This window comes from Chlamydotis macqueenii, chromosome 6, assembly GCF_036417535.1.
Source record: "Chlamydotis macqueenii isolate bChlMac1 chromosome 6, bChlMac1.mat, whole genome shotgun sequence".
Lineage (NCBI taxonomy): Eukaryota > Metazoa > Chordata > Aves > Otidiformes > Otididae > Chlamydotis > Chlamydotis macqueenii.
In genome coordinates this window covers 20005653-20025567 of record NC_141561.1, presented here as the reverse complement: position 1 = coordinate 20025567, position 19915 = coordinate 20005653, and the positions used below count along the sequence as shown (strand labels likewise).

At 34.9% G+C, this 19915-nt stretch overlaps 1 protein-coding gene across 1 annotated transcript; it reads left to right on the top strand.

Annotated features, from left to right (window-relative positions):
* The first annotated feature begins 438 nt into the window (after window positions 1–438).
* On the top strand, window positions 439–19635 carry SLC38A11 (solute carrier family 38 member 11). Its single transcript, XM_010125586.1, has 11 exons — window positions 439–544; window positions 965–1039; window positions 2191–2325; window positions 3265–3330; window positions 5008–5114; window positions 5657–5736; window positions 13904–13974; window positions 14920–15081; window positions 16730–16842; window positions 17491–17622; window positions 19390–19635. The coding sequence occupies exons 2-11, from the start codon at window positions 979–981 to the stop codon at window positions 19633–19635; spliced, it is 1173 nt and encodes a 390-aa protein (XP_010123888.1). The 5' UTR covers window positions 439–544; window positions 965–978.
* The last annotated feature ends 280 nt before the right edge of the window (window positions 19636–19915 follow it).

Here is a 19915-nt window from a genome sequence, read left to right as displayed (position 1 = left end):
ATACTTTACTAGTAACTCCTGAAGTTGATTTAATTCCTCTTCTTCAGGGGCCTATTTTTACTGACCAGTTGTGTTAGCCAAAATATTTTAAAAAATAATTGATTCACATTTCTGTCTTTGGAATATGACTAGAAAGCTCTTTGTTTAACAGCCTACTTCTGAGTTTATAAACATTTCTGTCCTTTCACATTTTCTTTTTTCAGAGAAGAATTAGTTACAGAAGATTATGAGGCAGACTTATACAGGAATTAGATGCCTAATGCCCCTTTCATTTCTCACTTAAGAAAAATGGGATTTAGTTTTTAAAATACCTCTACAAATATGAGTCTATGACAATTTTTAAAAATCTTGACTAGACTATGTGTAAAATCATTTTTCTCACTTATTTTTCTCGTGTATGATGTTATTGTTGTTTTCCTGAAACAGGTAGCAACAGATGACCAAATAGCCCTTGTTAGTAAGCCCAGGAATAAAGGAGGAAATGGTAATCTGGCATCAGCTGGATTTAACATTATCAACTCTATCATAGGATCAGGCATTATAGGTAAGTGTACTTTTCTTCCCTATCCTGTGTTCAGTTTTGTTTATACATGCATGACTATCCAATTTGGAGAGTGACACTGACATCTTACTTTCTGCTGCTGTTCCTAAAGATTTTTCTCTATTTTTATTTGCTCGCTGTGCAAAAATGCAGAGATGTCAGCTAAGATCATGTCTCACAGCGATATGTACCCTACAGCTTCTTTGCCATAGTGATCAGAGAGAGCTGATTGGTCAGATTTTGACTGAACTTTACACCTAGGCAACAGTTTGTCCACTAACAATTATCTTTCTGAGGTTATTAAGCGTGCTGGTCCAATTTGGGAGATTGATAGCATTTTTAAAAATCTGAATATTTCTTTATTTTGGTCGTCACAAGTATTTGGAAAGGTTCTTCTATAACCTCTCCTTTTCTTATTTACAGGATTGCCATATTCAATGAAGGAAGCTGGTTTTCCACTAGGAATACTGCTTTTGTTTGGGGTTGCCTATGTCACAGGTACTCTAAAAGCAGTTTCTGTTGTAAAGTGAAAATTATTCTTGCAATGCTTAGCTGATGTTGAGCTTAATGATACCTTAAACATCTATGACAATAAAAATGACAATTTTTTTCCTTACCTCACTAATCCTTTGAGCAGATTAGTAAAAGAGAATTATACTGTACAACATATAAAGCTGGTTTTTATGTACATTTTATTTTCATAAAGCCTAGTTTCTCAGGCTAGGTCAAGATGACATTTGGAAGAATAGCCCTTATTTGTGCCTCATAATGACCTGTTTTAGTCCACTGTTTCTACCCTAATTAAGAAGCTGATCCTTGAGTAGTGGGTTGTATATCACTTTTTAAAAATATGCCGCAGAATGAAAACCTTTAGTTGTACTATTTTTTTGAATATTTTATTTAATTGTCATTCATCCAAAAAATAATGGATTTACCTTTAAAAAGTGACAGGTCTTGAAATCACATGATAAACATTAGTAAATCCATTGACATTAAAGGAGAATTTTTGTAAAGACTCTGTGGTTTCAAGCCTTAAAATGACAAAGAAAGTCAATGTAGATGGCACAAATTCTGTTACTCTTACGCTGAGTAGCAGCTGATGCTTCTCAGTGCTTAAAATACCATTTAAGAGTCTGCATAAATGATTGAAGTTTGACTGGAGAGCAATACAATGGAGAAGACACAAAATACTAACTAGGCTTTATCTTTCACGAGCATAGATAAATAGTGAGTAAAGTGACTGAGAGTTCTAGCACCATGACACAGGCAGTCCTTGCATTTTACCATCTTTCAGGATATAACCAAACGCTCCATCCATTCAGGAGCCCACTGCATTGTTAAATGATTTTTCCTTTTTTGGTGCTCATGACAGTTCTTAGTCTCTTTGTCCATACTGGAAACCCATGCGAATGAGTCTGTTTCTGCAGTCTCTAATTGGGAAAGCTGGAATTTCCTTACAATATGAGCCTGTAATTCCTGATTTTTGTGAACTGAGATTCTTTGTGATATTTCTCATCCCTGCTCTTCCCAGTACCACCGTTTTTGTTTTTACAGACTTTTTTTTTTTTTTTAAGGAGTGAAAAAGATGAGCATTAACCAACCACAAGTTGGTTCATGCTGTCTTTGACAGTAATTTTATATTTTAACAGATTATTCCATTATATTACTGATCAAAGGAGGAAACCTCTCTAATACCAAGACTTATCAAGAGCTTGTCAGAAAAACTTACGGTCTTGCAGGCTATCTAATTCTTTCAACTCTTCAATTTTTATATCCATTTATTGGTAAGTTCACATAAAATGTAAGTGCTTAATAACACGCTTTTTCACATTACCTTGTTCTTTCACTGGTTAAATATTAAGAACTGCAGGCAACAGTGTTACACATGTTGACTTAAAAAAAAAAAAAGAATATAATTACTATTTCACAGAGAATATGGAAAAGAATTATAAAGATCTCAGTACTTATAGTGGAACTAGTTATACATATGTATCTGCTTGAATTTATTTCTATAAATAGTGTTAATGACTTACAATTTCACAACAATCTGTCTTTATGCATTAGTTAAGGTCAGTACCTATATGTATGCTGTCTAAATGGTGAAGACCCTATGAGTATATAAATATATTTTATGTGTACACACACATAGACACACTTCTAGTGTAGAATAAGGTAAGAATGAAATATGAATGTCAAGGCCACATTCTCAGTAATGAGAGGAAGGAATGGAAGCCTGTATCCAGTATCTTCATCTGTCTTCTTTCTTCTGGTTTAAAGATTTTGCTAACTTTTTACATGAGCTGGAAAGTCCTGTGGATTTGATTGCAGGACTGATTATTAGACTAACACAGGAACTTTACTAAATAGAAACAAGAATTTGAAAAGAAAAAAGAATTGCCATTACAAACAGACATTTTTTTTAAAAGCCTTTTTTTCTTCTTCTGAAGTGAATTTGTTGGCAAGTTAGCACAATGGCCTTACTTATCAGACTGGATTCTTGCTTAGGTTGTACTTGTTTAAAAACAATAAATAAAGGGGAGCATTAAATAATTTTTTAAAAATTTTGTTTTAAACCTGAAACTAGAAGTTGGTGGTGCTAGCCAGAATTCATACAAGAGGGATAGTGGCATATAATCCTGATATCGACAAAATATGTGTATTAAATGTTTATCAAATATTTCATATTTGACTTTTACTAACAAAAAAAAATTATTTTCTTTAAGCTATGATCAGTTACAACATAGTAACAGGAGACACTTTAACTAAAGTTTTTCGGATAATTCCTGGAGGTAAGATGCATTTAAATAATTCAGAATGAGGAAAATGTATTGGATAGGAATATAGCATAAGTATTGAGGGATTCACATCCTGTATCAGTCTGAAGTCCTACCTGTCACTTTGCTTCTAAATTATTCTTAAATGTAGTTCAAATTACGAAATTGAAGCATGAGTGGGTTTTTTGTGTGATATTTTTTTAATAAGTCTTTCTCAAATAAAAACTATGAATCCTAGTCCTTGGTTATCATTGGACTCAGTGTCAGTGAAGAGACCACATGCTTCAATGAAATACGAAGCAAATAGGAGTCTTCTGCAGTGATATGTTTACAAGGTTGTTATATTTTGTCATCTTTTTTAGATATTTCCTATAATAATCATTTGAATACTGAAACTGCACTTTATCTGACTGACTTGCAAATAATATAATGCATTTAATGCTTACCTAAGCATATTTGTAATAGTTGGTCCTGAACTGCATATGTAACTTTCGGTTCTCTTAGGTATTCTCTGCAAAACCAGATGTGCAAAACCATTTTTTGCTTTTTACCTCAGGCACTCATTACCCTTCCTCTGCTCTAAGTTTTCACAGCACAGTTAGTGTAGCAATTTGTGTGCATGTTTGCCATCTACTTGAGCACAAAGCCAGCTAAGTTAAAACATTCTTCACTGGCAAATTAAACTAAAAAGAACATGTCTGCAATGAAGTGGAAATTAGTATTTGTATGAACTGTTTGATTTCCACAGGAGGACTATAATTTTCAGTCAGTGAAGCCTGCAAGGTGTGGATGCAGTGTTAACTGTCACACTCTTGTTCTGTGAATACCTGATCAGGTTGATAGTCACAGCGAATATCTAATAATTTGTATACAATACGACTTCTGTAATAGGCAGAACTCCCAACATGGCACTTCTTTTCACCTGACTGGTAGAATACGTGCCTGGAAAGAGGTGGGAAAAACATTATAATCTCCCAAAGAATAGAGGGAACTGAACACAGGCTTTCCATGTCAATTGCCAGTCACTTTCCAGCCATAATAATTCATGGTAGCCTGATGAAAGCTGAGATATGTTTTATTTTAATTTGTCATTGGCTTGAAAAAAAACCCCACCAGTTGTACAAATAAATTCCACTGATTGCAGGGAATATTATAACATTACTGTTGCCTTCACATGGTAATCTGTATTTTGCAAGTGTAAGCCAGCTGACAGCAAGAAAGAAGGTTCTCAAAAGAAACCTCAAAATTAACTTATTTTAGGATCGTTCTTCAAGAATTTGTTTATCTTCAACAGCACAGTAATTGATGTCAACACACAGTGTCAAAAAAATCCTGAAGAGTAAATGGCTGAAAGAAGTAGGAGAATGTTTTACTTGCAGCCTGCCTACGTTGACCTAGGCACAATGAAATAAATTATAATACTAGTCTGTATGTACAAAGGCCAAACTTCCGAAGTTTGATATAATATATCCCATATGTTATGCATTGGGTTTGAATTTGCAGAATTCTGGTGATTCTGCATACGCTGTGTATGGCTTCCTCAAGGTTCGTTAATGCCTAGTCTTTATTTCAGTGTTACTTAGCTTGAATAGAGGTCAATAAAGGTTTGTTAGTCCTAACCTTTCAAATGTAACTAATCTGTTCCTCATGTCAGTCTCTTAGAGAAATAAGTTATTTTCTTTTTTGCTTCAGTTGGACCAGATAATGTGCTTGCTGACCATCGCTTCGTAATTCTTCTTACCACCATCATCTTTACCTTGCCTATATCTCTATATCAAGACATAGCGAAACTGGGGAAGGTAAATCATAATAGCATTTGATTTTTGGTTTACTTTTCTGTATGCCATTAGAAAATAAGTGCCAGTTGTAACAATGTATTTGAACTCAATTACGTCTGGCTAGAGCATGTTAAATATTTTAGAAGTTCAGACTGTCTTCTGTCCCAGGAAATATCAGAAAACTTGGAATAGTTCAAGCAAAACTTTGGTGTCCGTATGAATTGCTGGAATTTTTCCATCTACTGCTAGTAGAACTCAAATATTATAAAGCACTGGGTAATATAGGCCTGATCTTGAAATGCTGAGCACTGTTTCTTAGAAATGTGTAAATGGAAATATCAATTAAAATTAGACAAATAATTCTAATTGGCTAGTTATTCAAAAAGAATAACAAATTAAAAGGTGATGATATAGGACAAGCTCTCTAATTATAAATATTTGACGTGTGGTATTTAGAACTTTACTTGGTTGTTAATTATTCTTTTTGTAAAAAGTACATTGTGCCGCTTAGAAGACAAGCTTTCAGTAGCCTACTGACTGAATTTGTGTTTTTACCTTTACAGGTGTCTCTTATTTCTCTGATTTTAACCATTGTCATCCTGGTTATTGTGATGGTGAGAACAGTAACGTTCAGTCCTCAAGTGTGAGTATTCTTTCATTTGCCATAAAGTGAATTTCTGATCATATGTAATCTGTTATTTCACTATTACATATATCTGCATAGTTTTGGAGCGTGGCTGTTTTGGGAGAGACAGATAATTGGAAAAAAAAATAAATCTGTATTAACAGTAATACAAAAAGTCTACAGATTAATTGGAAATTGCAGGTGATATGGCTAATAGCAGATGACTTCTGAATGGGCATGAGAGATTATCTGTCATTTGAAAAATCTTTAATTTTGTCCATTATTGTCAGATGGCCTACATTTACAATCTCAAAATAGATAGTATCTTAGGAGTATTTATTTTTCTGTTAATATAATGACTTCACCATAAAAATGGAATACAAATAACAAAAAGAAAAAAGAACACAATAATAAAAACTTTATTCTGTCATTTGAGAAAACAATATGAGGGTGCAAAACTGTTTTCCAGCACTCGTACTCTGAAAGTAGTATTTAATGTTTAACATTGGAGTTTTCCAGACAATTTAGTACACATGAGTGTGTGTTGTTGCAGTATTATTATAATTATACTGCAAAAAAGTGTTATGAATCTATTATATTTCCTTTATGGCCTAGAAAGTTTGCCTTTTACCTTATCCTTTAAATGTGAAAGACAACAAACTATTTCTGAATGTGCTTTTTTATTTATTTATTGAAATAGTTTTATATAGTATTTCTAATGTTTCTATAAGAAGTGGATTCTTCCACCATGATTGTTCCAGCAGTGTTAAGTTGTTCATTTGTCTTACTACCGTGAGACGAGGGTTAATGGCAGGGCATTCGTGTTTAGTGCTAGGAAGATGGCTAGAATAGGGGTTTCTAAAGTTCTGCCAGTTCATGTTGTCTGTCATCCATAAAATGATGCACTCGGAACAAAGTGGAACTTCCCCCCCCAGCTGTCCCCCCCCATTTTTCTGAAGCAATATGTTTTTCATACTGTGTGCTAAAGGGGTATTTGAAAGGGTAATCTCAAAACCCCCTGTCAAAAAAGGAGGAAGCTACATATAATGATTGCTGATGACCTTGTTACTATAGCATCATTTCTTCTCAACAGCTGTGATGCACTGAAAATTATGGAATGCATGGCTTTATTTTTTCTTACAATAAGTAACGTTGAGGTTTGAGTGACTCTTGAAGTTTTGCTTTTTAACTCTTTAGAGGCTTCTGGTTTTGCCTTTACACTTCTTGTTTTCAAAAATGCATCTAGCAAGTTGATACTGTTAACTAGAATTTTTTGCCTCAGAAACATTCTGTCAATGTCTTTTTTTACTATTTGTATTTTACAGATAGAAATAGACATATACTTTAATTATTAAAATCCTCTCCTAATATTCCTAATATTTTGTTCATGGTATAATGGTATGCCATCTCTTTTTTTTTTTTTTTTTTTCAATGAGAATAAAGAACACTAATATATTTTAACATGGGTTCCGTCATAGTATTATAACAAGTGAACCAAGTAAATAACACATTTACTGTGAATCCTTATTAAAATAAAATAGAAGTTAAATTTTCAAAGAGATTTAGAAAAAAAAAATCATGGTTATTTGTGGTGGTTTAGCCCGGATCACCGCACAGTTTCTTACTCACACGACATTATGAAACACAGTCCTCAAATCTGACATACAGGAAAAGAATTTGTACAATCCTAGATAAAGGCGTGATGGGGCCAAGAGAGAATATTTAATCCTACCATTGTTGTTACATAGCAGAATTGATTCTATGCTTGTAATTGATGACAAGTGATTTTTTAGTACGTTCTTGGCAATTCCATGGTTTCCCATTCCAGTCCTTAACTAGTCTTTTCTAATGAACTCTTCCTAAATGTGTATTATATGACTCTTTTAGTGCATTTCATGTTGATTGCTTCTTGGCCTAACCACAGTGGATACGGAGAGCAAACTGTTCATTCTTTTGCAAAGGCTTAAAGAAACACCTGTAAAGAGCTGTAACTTGTCCCCCTTTGGTGATCCTTTCTATAGACTAAGCAAACACAGTTCCTTTAATGTTTCTCTTCTTCTCTTCCTGGGCTAATGATCATTCTCAGTGGGTGCCTTAAGTTAAATTGAAGTGGTATTGCGGTGCCTCAACTGCCTATGGTATTCCCGTTGACAAGCAGAGAAGAAAGATTGACATATCTTACGTGCAGAGCGTCTTGAGGTCCCTTTCAACTGTGTCTTTTGGGAGTTGCCATGTTGCTGTTTATGTAATCTAGTTTGACATTTGCCTCTTTGGAAAATAGCATGACATTATGGACATGCCTTGAGTTTGCAGTCTAACAGAAACACCAAGCCCTTCTCTGCAGAACTGTGAGCAGGCAGTTGTAGCTTTTTTTTACTCTGTTCTCATGAAATTTGGGGTTTTTTTTCACTTGTTCCCTGCTGCCCTGTTCCCATGAAGCCTTTTTTTCCCCTGAAAAACTGTGGAATTTTTTTGTTAAAGAATTGAATACTGCTTTATCGGATGATTTCTCCATTTACCAACATATTCATGATTTTTCTTTTTTTCACCTTGTTCTCTAGCATGCTTGTGTTAACTGCACATTTCAAGCATTCTGTTAAGGATGCTTCTTACTTTTTGTTCCATCATTCAAGTTACTGCTGAATACATTCAAAACTGCTGGAGTCAGGTCAGATTCCACTGGAATCCCAGTCAGATATCTTTCCACTTGGATATTTACTCTCTGAGCAGTAATCAATTTTTGACTTACCTTTAGATTTTTACAAGTGAAGATTACTTCCCTTTGAGAGGTACAACAAGGTTATCTAGGGATTATAAAACTGTCTTTTTGCTTAAATGTAATTCATGTTCTAGTTGAAAATTGTATCTATTATTTGGGCAACAGAGAATATTATCTTTCCTAGAAGCTTTCCACAGTGTGTTAGACCATCAGCAAAACTACAGTGTTATTACTGTTTTTAATGATTTTATGTGCTTGAAACTGTAGGCTGAAAAACAGCAATTATAAGTCTTTGGAGTGTTGCATTTTCAGTTGCTTTGGGAGTGGAGCAGGTTGTCCAGGGATGTTATAGAAATGTTATTTTCTTTTTAGTTCTCTGGAAAAAAAAAATGTGAGGGATTATTTGGTTTAATTTATTTCCTCTTATGACAAATATGAAACTGAGGTACTTTTTTTAGTTTTGCTTTTGATTAATATAATCAATATGATTATTGTTGCCCGAAGGACATAATGGACCTGCATATAAAATCCAGTGTTCTGGACCCAGAGTTTACTCTCAGTAGTTCAAGATGTTGGATAAAAATGTATTTTGATAATTGATTCTTTATTTCCAGCTCCTTATAGCTGGGTATTTTTCTACTGTGATCAAAAACAATGTGTTAGAATTATCTTAAACTGTAAATGTGCAGTGTTAGTACTGTATAAAATAACTTAGTGCTTCAAAGCTGAAACTAACATTCATTACTGTGAAAAGCAATACTTTATGTAGGTTATAAAGATAGATCATTTTAATTTGATGTTGTTTTAGAAAGGATGTCATAATGTCAGTGTCTGCATAATGCATAAATCTCTAGGAAAAACTTCCACGAGCATCTGCTACACATAAATAGGTTGTGAGAATTACTCAAGTGGAAGCTGATCGCAAGGATGAAACACCCAGTCTTCAGGAAAATAACTTGAAAGTAAAAAGTTGATTCTTTCTTTTCCTTCCTATAAATAGTCCAATAGTAGGCAAAGATAAACTTTAACGTGTGATGAAATTAAAAAAAAAAAACAAAACCCAAAACCACACCAAACCCCAAAACAAACAAAAAACCCTAACAGAAACCTAAGCTGCTGTATATTTACAGAACTGAGAAGTAGTTCTTTAGGGAAGAAAGAGGAGTTAAAGCAGCTGTAACTAAGTGGGGATGACATATAGCTTTGCCCTGTCTATGTTCTTTAACAACGAAGATTACTTTGAATAATATAAAATTCAAAGCTGATGTGAGATTACTCATTTTCTTGCCATTATATTGATTGAAGTTATATTCAGCATCTATAAACTTTTTCAGTATCTTTAAATTTTTAGACGTTTAAACTTTAAAATGAAAACTGAAAAGGTATTTTACCTTAGAATAGAATTGAATTGACATTTTACGATTAGTTTCCTGCGTGTCTAAATCATTGAACTAAACCTGAATTAATCTGCCATGTATTCATGGATTATTTTGATAACTGACAGTTTGCACCTAAACTTGGTGGTTTGTAACTGATCTTCAATCCAAAACAATGGTAGTCTTTTGCTCGTTCCAACCTGTAGCTCCCCTGTCAAACATAAGACTTTGCTTCCTCTCTAGAAATTAGCTTTTTTTTTTTTCCCAGTCAGTGTTTCATACCTGTAAGCTGAGTTGAGATCGGGGACATATGTTTCTCTTGCCCTCCTTAAAGGTATTTTGCTTTGCTTCTGAAGTCCTCTGCTCTGTTATATTTGGCAGCATTTCTGCATAAATGACAGAGGAGATGTTTGCATAGTGTCAGTCTTAAGGTGGGGAATATTATACTGTAAATGTTTTATAAGAAGTAGAAGATACGCTGTTTCAGACTGCCAAACAAATTTGTCCAACTCTTTTTCATGATCTGGATGTGAAATGCGTTTTACCCTGTTAGAAGGCCTTAACCTCTGCCTGGTTCATTTGTTCTTTTCGTCTTCCCCTGTTCTTATGTAGATAAACAATAATATTTTCAAAACTTTTTTGAACTCACTAGCATGTTTATTATGCTGTACTTTCCCGTAAGTGTACTGAATACTGCATAGAGTCTTATTTTCTTAACGTCTAGGCTTTCCTCATTGCTAGGCTTCTCTACCTTCCTATGGACATTTCTAGTTGTCAGTCTGTCTTTCTGTTGTCTTACTTTCAGATGAGACTTTTTCCTGTCTGGGATCTCCCTTGGAATGTCTTTTTGTTCAATCTTTTGTTATTTTTGTTCCAAGAATCACAATTTTATTACCTCTCAGCTTTCACTTTGTGTTACAGCTTCTACTATATATGATACACAGTACAGCTCTCGAAAAATGCATTTAGTATCACATAGGTATTTCTTTTGTTAACTTTCATTGTGTTTCATCTAACTACTTCTTCTTCTCCAGAATGAAAAAAAACTTTGTGTTTATGCAGGCATAGCCTGTATTTTCGTACACTGAGTGAGGAGCAGTAAGCTTTTGTCATTCATGGATTTTCACAGCTACTGCTATTCTTGTTATGAGCAGCAGTTAAAATCTTTCCCTAACAATTCCTAATAAGAATGTAGGTCAAACTGTTCAGAACAAAGGTCCTTCTCAAAAAAAAAAAAAATCCATCTGCAATAGTAGCAGCAGGATTGAAAAAGCAGCATAGGTATAGTGTTACCTGGTTCTCATGATAGGCTCTTTCAGCCTGTGTGTGCATCTGCCCACACAGATGCACGCGTGGGCATTATGTGAATGTTTACCTTCTTGTGAGCTATTTTAAGTGATTATTTACTGTATGGCTCTTCCATAACTAACAGCTACTGTTTCCTGACACAATTTTGTCTTTCCCAGTCTGAAGTCTTATTTTATATAGACACTTTCATGTCAGCTGCACCCAGGAGCTTTGCTAGGTCTGTATGTCCTGCAGATGGGACTTGGGGACGATTTGTTGTGCTATGGTCAGAACTCTAGAGCTGTTGTCTCTTAGTTCTAAACTCTCAGAAATGAAATTTCTTACTGTGTTGCTTTCACTTCTTAGTTTACGTATCACAACTGTAGGAGACCCCTCTATTCCCAAGGTATGAAAATGTTTTTCAGAATGCATGCAGCAGTATATGGCTTACTGTAAGAAACAGTCATATGTTGTTGCATGTGTCCTCTGTACCACCGTGCATTGTATGACATTGCAATCTGCTGGTAGTGTTCAAATCATGGATCTGAAATTCTTTCTCCGTTCTGCAACTAGAATGGAAGGAATTTATCTTCTTATGCTGCTAAATAAGCAAGATTTTGTTCTTTTGTATTTTTTCCCCCAGATGATACTCCTAATCTGATCTGTCGTTTATCTGTAAAGCAAAGCTGTATTTTAGTCTGTTGCATATTGCTAGTGCATAAGCTAACACTGTGCAGGTGGAAAACTAGCTCCTGTGATTTTTTTTTTTTGTTTATTATTTGGCCACTTTATTCAAAACACTTCAACTGAAATTCATGCTCTTTCTACATTCCATTTTTAAAATCCCTCTTTATAGGAGCTTATAATATAGCTAGACAGTTGCATAGGAAGTACCATTTTCACAGAAATGTTTCAGACAAAAGAATTTTTTGTTTCTGTGCATTTTAAAAATATTTTATTTTATAAGGTATTGGATAATCTAAGTGTTAATTGTTAATAGAGAAGGGGATAAGGAGACTTTTGGAAATTCTGTTGTCAGATAAAGCAATTCTTGGTTCTGTATGTTTGATATCAAAGCTGACCTCTAGTGGTTATGGAATGAAACAGTTGTCATGTTAGCTTTCTATATTCTATTTCTATTTTGGAATATTATTGATTTTTTTCCAGTCCAATGTTAATGTTTTCCTGAAAAATAATACGTTCAAAATTATGAATATGAATTTTCCACAGACATCTCTAGTGATTTGAAATCAGTGGCATCAAGTTAAGAGAGTCTGTTCTATGTAAGGAACTACAGCAGCTATAGTGGGTTGGAACTTTCACAAGACAAATGCCAGATATCTCTGTTTCATCCGTAGTATTTATTACACTGCATGCTGGGTCTGAGAATGTTCTGGAGGGCCATATTCAGCTGCTTAAGACTAGAAGCATATGTTACAGTAGTCAAGACAGTATACTGCATCTAAGGACAAAAAACTGAACTTGATTTTCATGCTCAGGTTCTGTTCGCTTCAAAGTTAAGCTTAGCAACCACAGCTTAAGAGCCATAAAGGTGCTCTAAGTCTGAACTGAATGTGCATTAGATGCTAAATCTGCTTTTTTAATTTAGAAAAGGAAGGACTGAATATTTGAGCTCTCAAGAAATAGTAAGATATGAGTTCTGAAAGGGGAAATAACATTTTTTTTGTCTTTCTTTTTAATGGATGGGTGTGGATTTTAAACGTCTGAAAGCAACGAGACCTAGCATAGAATATGCTTGTAGGCTGTCAAAACCAGCTAGTTATTATCAGATAGAGGGAGAGATAAAGCTGTCATTGCTACCTTCACAGAGCTGGCATGAGTGCCATACTGCTTTCTAGGGCAGTAGGAAGATAGCAACTAAGGCCTCAGGTGGCAGCAGCTTTCCCTCTAAATAAGACCAGCAATTAAAGTTAGAAGCAGCCAGCCTTTTGAGATCAAGCTTCTCTATACTGTTCCTTTGTCTGTGCTTTAATATTACAAATATAATGTCCAACTGGCTTGTGGATTTCATTTTAAGCAAATTGTAGTTCTAGAAAGGAATGCTTCATGTCCTTCTCCTTTCTGTCATTTTGGCTCTTTATTCAGAGGGGAAGTTCATGCATCAAATGTATTTTAACAAAGTTTGCTGATGGTTTTGTGTGATCATCCTCTAAGAATTACAATTACCACATGTCCACAATTGTGGGCAATTCTTAGAGGAGTGGATGTGGGGGATATTACATTCTTGCCTGATTATTAAAGTCTCCATATACCCTCTTACACTTTGTTTTGTCACTCCCTTGGGTGTGACTATGAGCTTTACTATGAGCTGGAACAGGTGTAAGAAAAGGCAAACTGCCTCACTTGATTTGTAGTCCAGAAAAAAAGTATCTCTAGGCTGCATGGATGACGTGCAAATTCCAAGGAAGAAATTACCTCTAAATAGTCAGAAGAGATTTTGGGTTGAGATAACCTTAGCCAGAATCAGTAACAGCTTTTACGTTCCCTGTTGCTGTTTCTTGGTATATGATGACTTGAAAAGTTTATTTACAAAACTGATCACTGAAACAGGCTGACATTTTTGGCTGTGGAGAATGATTGATTGTAGCAATACTTTAATCAAAACAAGGGAGGTGAGAAGGATATCTCCCTAGTTTCAACTTACTGTTGGTTAACACTGTGGCCTATTTCAGAGAGTTCTGGAGATCTGACTAGAAGTTCTGTATTATAGCATAATATTTTAAATTATTTTTAAGAACTGTTAGTTGAACGGATAATCTGTTAAAACAAATGTCTGTTTCAGACCCAAATCAGAAAATGCATGGATATTTGCAAAATCAAATGCACTACAGGCCGTTGGCGTGATGTCATTTGGTAAGTTTGGGGTTTTTTTATATTTTCAATATTCAGATTGTAAGAAATTATTTAATATTTTGGATGTAGAAATTGCGTATTTTTAATTGTATTTTTTTAATATTCATGTTAAGCTGGTTTAGAAGAAAATAAAGTTGACTTTGAGTCATCCATGGGTGAATTAATTGATATGGTTTAAGACACATCCTCATCCGTTGCCCATCTGGCCCTAGAGGCTATTGCCACTGTGGCAGAGACAATGGTGTGGCACGTGAATCCAGCTTAAGTGTCCAGTCATCTTAAAACACCTGCACCAATAGGGTTACTCTAATTGATAAGCTGAGGAGGCTGTGATCATTCTACGTTCTCTTGGGTGACCTCTAACAGAAAAATCTTAGACTGTGGTGCATACGTTTTATTGAGAATACCTGTTGCTTCCCGTTAGACACAGTGAACAATTCAGGTGAGTCTTAACTCACCTCTGTTATCCTCATTCTAAAACATGTTCCTGCCTGGAGGATCTGGTATATTAATTCTTGTTAACACTGTGATAATCTGAGGCCTCCCAATGCTTGCTGCTGCCTAAAATGAATGTCATAGCAAGTCTGAAAGTAGCAAATGGCTCATGGCTCTGTGGATTTAAAAAAAAATAATCTCAAAACTGCTGTTGGGTTCTTAACAAAAAGAAGTAGGATGAGGAAATAGAGGTGGAATGGAGGTAGGGAGCATGAGAAATGGCATGGCATTTTAGGGTAATGTAATCAGAATCATCTCAGGATGGATATAAACCTTCATCATGTAAGTAAGTAAAAGTTCTCTTTGCCACTCGTTGCAGGATTGATGTTTATATTTAATAGTGAATGGATTCAAACTGCTCTGTCTCTCCTACTTTGGAATATACACTCTGTAAATTTATTTTATATGCATGAATTCTTACATTTGCTTTAACTGTGATGTGTGTTTCAGCATTCATCTGCAGCCATAACAGCTTTTTAATATATGGGTCTCTGGAAGAACCCACATTAAAGAACTGGTCTCGAGTCACACATGTGTCTGTCTCATTCGCTGTTGTTATCAGTGTAGTGTTTGCTACATGCGGATATATAACTTTTACAGGATACACAGAAGGTAAACTGCTCAATCCCTCAATTTTGGTGCTTGCTGTAAGGCTTGCATTTCTGCCTTTCTGTCTGACTTTTGCTGTTAATATCTTAGTGATTGTAAAAATGCCAAAATCATACTCTGTTCGGACAGAAATAGTTAGGACGTTCTTTGTAGTTACTCAACAACCAAAACAGGATGCCAATAGATGTCAGATTCCCAAGTGTAAGCCTCACTGGTGAAAGGTGCCTTTGAATACTTCCATAAGTCAAATACTTCTGAGGACTAAACATCTGTAATTTAGCCAAATAGTCCACTAGCAGAGAGCAGTAAGAATAAAAATTGCCTTGATTTTTCTGCAGGATGGCTGACATGTATTTCTGTATATTTTCCTGTATCTTTTCCTGTCTGTGCTAATACAACATCCTAGCTCTGACTTAGAGATATCTCCTGTCTTTACAACAGCTGTTCTGCTGTAACTAATCCTACTGTCACCTCTGTGTGTATATGAATATACATCTGTGTATAAATATGTATAATCAATGTTACATCATATTATTTAAGGTAATTTTGTTGAAGTGGAAAAGGTGCTTTCAGAGGAACAAGGCATTAATATGTTCAGTGTATTAGCTTCTTCAGGAAAAATACACATTTCATAATGAATGAATATGAATGAATATAAAGTTGAGAACAGAGGAATTGTAGGATGAGGGTTACTGGTTCATCTTTCCTTTTTCCTGCCTCCAGTGCTGTTTATGCAGAATAACTTACTGTCCTAGATTAAACTGTAGCTAGACTAAGTGCGAACTGGCTGAGATATTTCATGGAAACATTCTGACTACAGCTATCCCTCAGCGTATGACTCTACTATAAGAGGGTTCCATCTTACCTTCTGTCTCCCCTGTCAAAATCTTTTGTCTGTTTTCTCTAAAATACACCTTGTTGCTTCTTCAGTGCCATTGTGATCCTAAAAGTAGTAAATCATATGACAGTATAGTGATCGGGTTGAAAATACCTGATGGATCATCAGATCACAGTCTTGCAGTGTCTCTTGTGCCTCATAGCTCATTATTCCAGATTCTTTGTAGTAAACGCTAAGCAAGATGATGATTTGAATTCTCTAGCAATGCTTTTGTTGCTAGATGTAAGAAGATTTGCTAGGCAATAATACATACGTTTGTGATGGGCTTTCAGGGTCAGAATATTAGAAATTCTCCACTGCAGCTTACCAACTATTGTTAGATACTCTCAGTGAAATGCAGTTCTCCAGAGGTGACTCCCTAGTCTTCCTTGTGTAATTGTTATTCTAGGAAATAGATCTTTTATATACAAGCTTTTGTTCTGAATCTGTCCTTTTTAAAAAAAAAAAAAAAACCACCAGTATCTCGTACAAAATCTATGCTAAGGGGAAAATAACAGATTACAAACTCTAATCTATATATGTTAGTCTTTTTGAAAGATAAATGCTACTTAAAATAAAAAGACTGCTACTAGTAGGATAACGTGAAAGTTCCTCCTGGATGTAATTTGTGACTGTAGCTAGTTTCTTGATATGTGTCAGGAGAGGGGATCAGAAAGTCTAAATTACTGCAGTAACTCCAGTAATTTACACTTCAATCTGCAAACAGACAAATGACATGAAGTTCAAACTAATAGATGTTTTGCTATGCCTCAGGAGATATATTTGAAAACTACTGTAGAGATGACAACCTTGTTACATTTGGAAGGTTTTGTTATGGAGTTACTGTAATTCTGACCTTCCCCCTTGAATGTTTTGTGACCAGAGAGGTAAGAATTTATTACATTCTCCCTTTCACTATGTTGATATATATTAATAACATTCTCACATTACTAATACATATTGTAGCTGAAGTCAGTATTTGATCTGTAATAAATATCAGCATGTCCAGTCCTGCTGCGTACAATGAGTATGAGTATGGTTGTACTGTTTAGATTCTGGCAGTATAATTTTGTATTACATTTACTATAATGTTATCCAGTATTATATTAATAATTACTTAGTAATGTCAGGGCTGCTTAAAATTCCAAGTTTAATGTAAATGCCACTGTTGAGAATAGACAAAAATAGCGTATTTATCATGCTTACTAGTTTGCTTTGTGAAAGCATCTCCATCTAGGAAATCCATCTGTTCAGTGAATAATTGTAAGTGGTTTTTATTCTGTGGTGGACAAATTAGAAGAAAGTAAGTGTACCCTAAATCCTGCAGGTATAACTAGGTCAATCTTACAAGTGTTCTGCAGTTTTAGTAATGATTTTGGAAGCAGATGAAGATGTTCTCTTGAAACAAAATAGGTAAAGTTCAGTCAGCGTATTCTCACTCATTCTTTTAGTTTCCAAAGGTTAGAAGATTTGAAATAAGCTGTTTGTTAGCATAAAGAGCAAAATCTACGTTTAAAATTGTCATTCTGTTTCAGGTGATTGCCAATGTGTTTTTCCATGGGAACCTCTCAACAGTTTTCCATATTGTTATGACGTTAGTTATCATTGCTGTGGCGACTGGTGTATCATTAGTGTATGATTGCCTTGGAATAGTTTTGGAGCTGAATGTAAGTGAACCTGTATACTATTTTATTTAATAAATCACTTTTTGATAAAACAGAACTCTGAAAAATCCACGGCTCTACTGAAGATCTTAGGTAATTTGACATAGTAGTCAGTAGAAATGTTAGTAGGAAGAAAAGGAATTATTTACTGCTTTAAAATTGGATAATTAAAGGAGAAAGTTCAGAAAGTAAAGTTTTTATGGTTGGGTAGAGCTTTTAGAATGTTTCTGGAGATATAGCAAGTGGCTATGACTTACCAAATTTATTTCAACTGCAGTGGAAATCACTAAAATACTCATCCTAACTGTTGCAGGACTGAATCTAGTGTTTCCTTCTCTAGTCCCTGCTTATGACAAAGTTGTTGAATTACTAGACACTGGGGCAGATCCTAATGACTGCCTTGTGCCAAAGGGGCAAAAAACAACGTGGAGGGGGAAGGGGAGATAAAGAAAGAACCAATAGTAGTGAGACAGAGATAGTAAATGGAATTTTTCCATGCTTTGGGCTTAACAGGGAACAAAACTGAGTGACTTCATAACCTGAGTATCCAATTCTTAGGAGGAAACTGCTTTGTTTGCCAGTAAACATTCCTGTTTATATCTCACAGCAGAGATGGAGCTTACCAGGCAGGCCACACAAGGCGCTTATTGGCTTGAACCCATTTTAACACATCTATGTAACTGTTCTGGTTGGCTGGAACTGCCATGTTGTCTACTGGAGTCCTAGCCTATTAGTTATCAAAATAGGCTTACCAGACGAAGTCAGTCTGTTCTGGTATAGAATGTACATTTAATCAAAGGAAATGTTTTAAAAAAAAAATCCAACCTACATTTATGATCAACATTATTTGTCTTAACAGTTTATCTTCTATTTCAGGTCAGCTATTTTTAATAAATAAAGCGGGTGTGGAAATATCATACTCTCAGATATAAAAGTTACGGGGTGGATATATAAATACATATATTATATATATAAAAAAATATACAAAAGTTTGTACAAACAGTGATGCAAAGATATTCAGTAGGCTGGATTATTACCACACCATAATTACATTGAAACATCGTGTTTAAGTGTGTGACAAAGTAAATGTTCAAAATTCCTGCATAAAAATGCTCTCTTTTGGCATGTAACTGATGTGTTAATCTGCAGTGGCTTTGCTATAAAAAGCATTTAAGCAGGTGCTTTTTGTCTGCTCCTGTCTAGAGAGAGTATGTAAAGAAGAGATGAATTTTTAAAAAGAGAGGGCATTCTGCTCTCTCAAAGGGAGCTTATTCATAGGTAAGTCAATGTAAATCAGGTCATAAATGGAGAAATTGATCAGAATTCTTTGAACTGCTGCATGGTGTTTCCACTTTTTTTTGAAGTCAGTATTATATCTAGACTCCTACATGGAGTGATCTTAAATATTTTAAGTCAGTTACAGTATTGCAGAACTATTATGTTTGGACTTTTGCTGTACTTTTGAAGCTGAGAAACTTCTGGTAATCAGATTTAATAGTATTTGCAACATAAAATATTATTCTGTATCAGTAAAGCAAAAGCATTTAAATAAATCTGAATTATTTCAAATAGTTTTACAGATATTTTTGCAAGTTATTTGTGACTTTGTAAAGAAAGATTTCCATATAGCAGCACTGGAAAAGGCCTCTATTCTCTGGCTTGACTGTTGCATCAAACTGATCACAACCATTTAAAATGTAGGTTTTTGTTTTTCACATTTAAATACACGTGCTTATGAGGGTTTTTTCTATTGTTGTTTCCCACACACAGGGAGTTCTGAGTGCTACTCCACTTGTTTTTATCATCCCAACAGCGTGTTATCTAAGGCTGTCCAAAGAGCGATGGAACCATTCAGATAACCTCATATCCTGCCTGATTCTTGCTGTCGGTGTGCTAGTGATGACAGTTGGGTTTGTTTTGACTATCTTGCATCCCCAGGGATGTAGCCATGGAAAAGAAATGTTTTACTGCTTCCCTAGTAATGTTTCTTTTCACAACAGTACACTTCCACCATAGGTAGCACACCAATCTCCAGGCTAGATCAGGTACATCTCACAACAAGCCATAGATGCCAGTTTAAAGCAGAGTGGAACAAAGAATTTTTATGTTTTGATATGCACTAAGAATTTTAAACTGTATAACTGTATTTACATACTTGGTTTTATGCTGCCATCCTTTTCCAGATAAGACTGAAGTTTTAGCTGTTGAAACAGAAATTCTCAGAGGTGCCTTTCAGTAGACATTACTTGAATCACTTGCAAACCTGTCAAATAAGGCTGAATTTTTTTAACTTGGT

Coding starts and splice junctions, on each gene's coding strand:
- SLC38A11 (XM_010125586.1), top strand. CDS start 979: ATGAAGGAAGCTGGTTTTCCACTAGGAATACTGCTTTTGTTTGGGGTT. Junction 1,040..2,190: donor TGGGGTTGCCTATGTCACAG/GTACTCTAAAAG, acceptor ATATTTTAACAG/ATTATTCCATTATATTACTG. Junction 2,326..3,264: donor ATTTTTATATCCATTTATTG/GTAAGTTCACAT, acceptor ATTTTCTTTAAG/CTATGATCAGTTACAACATA.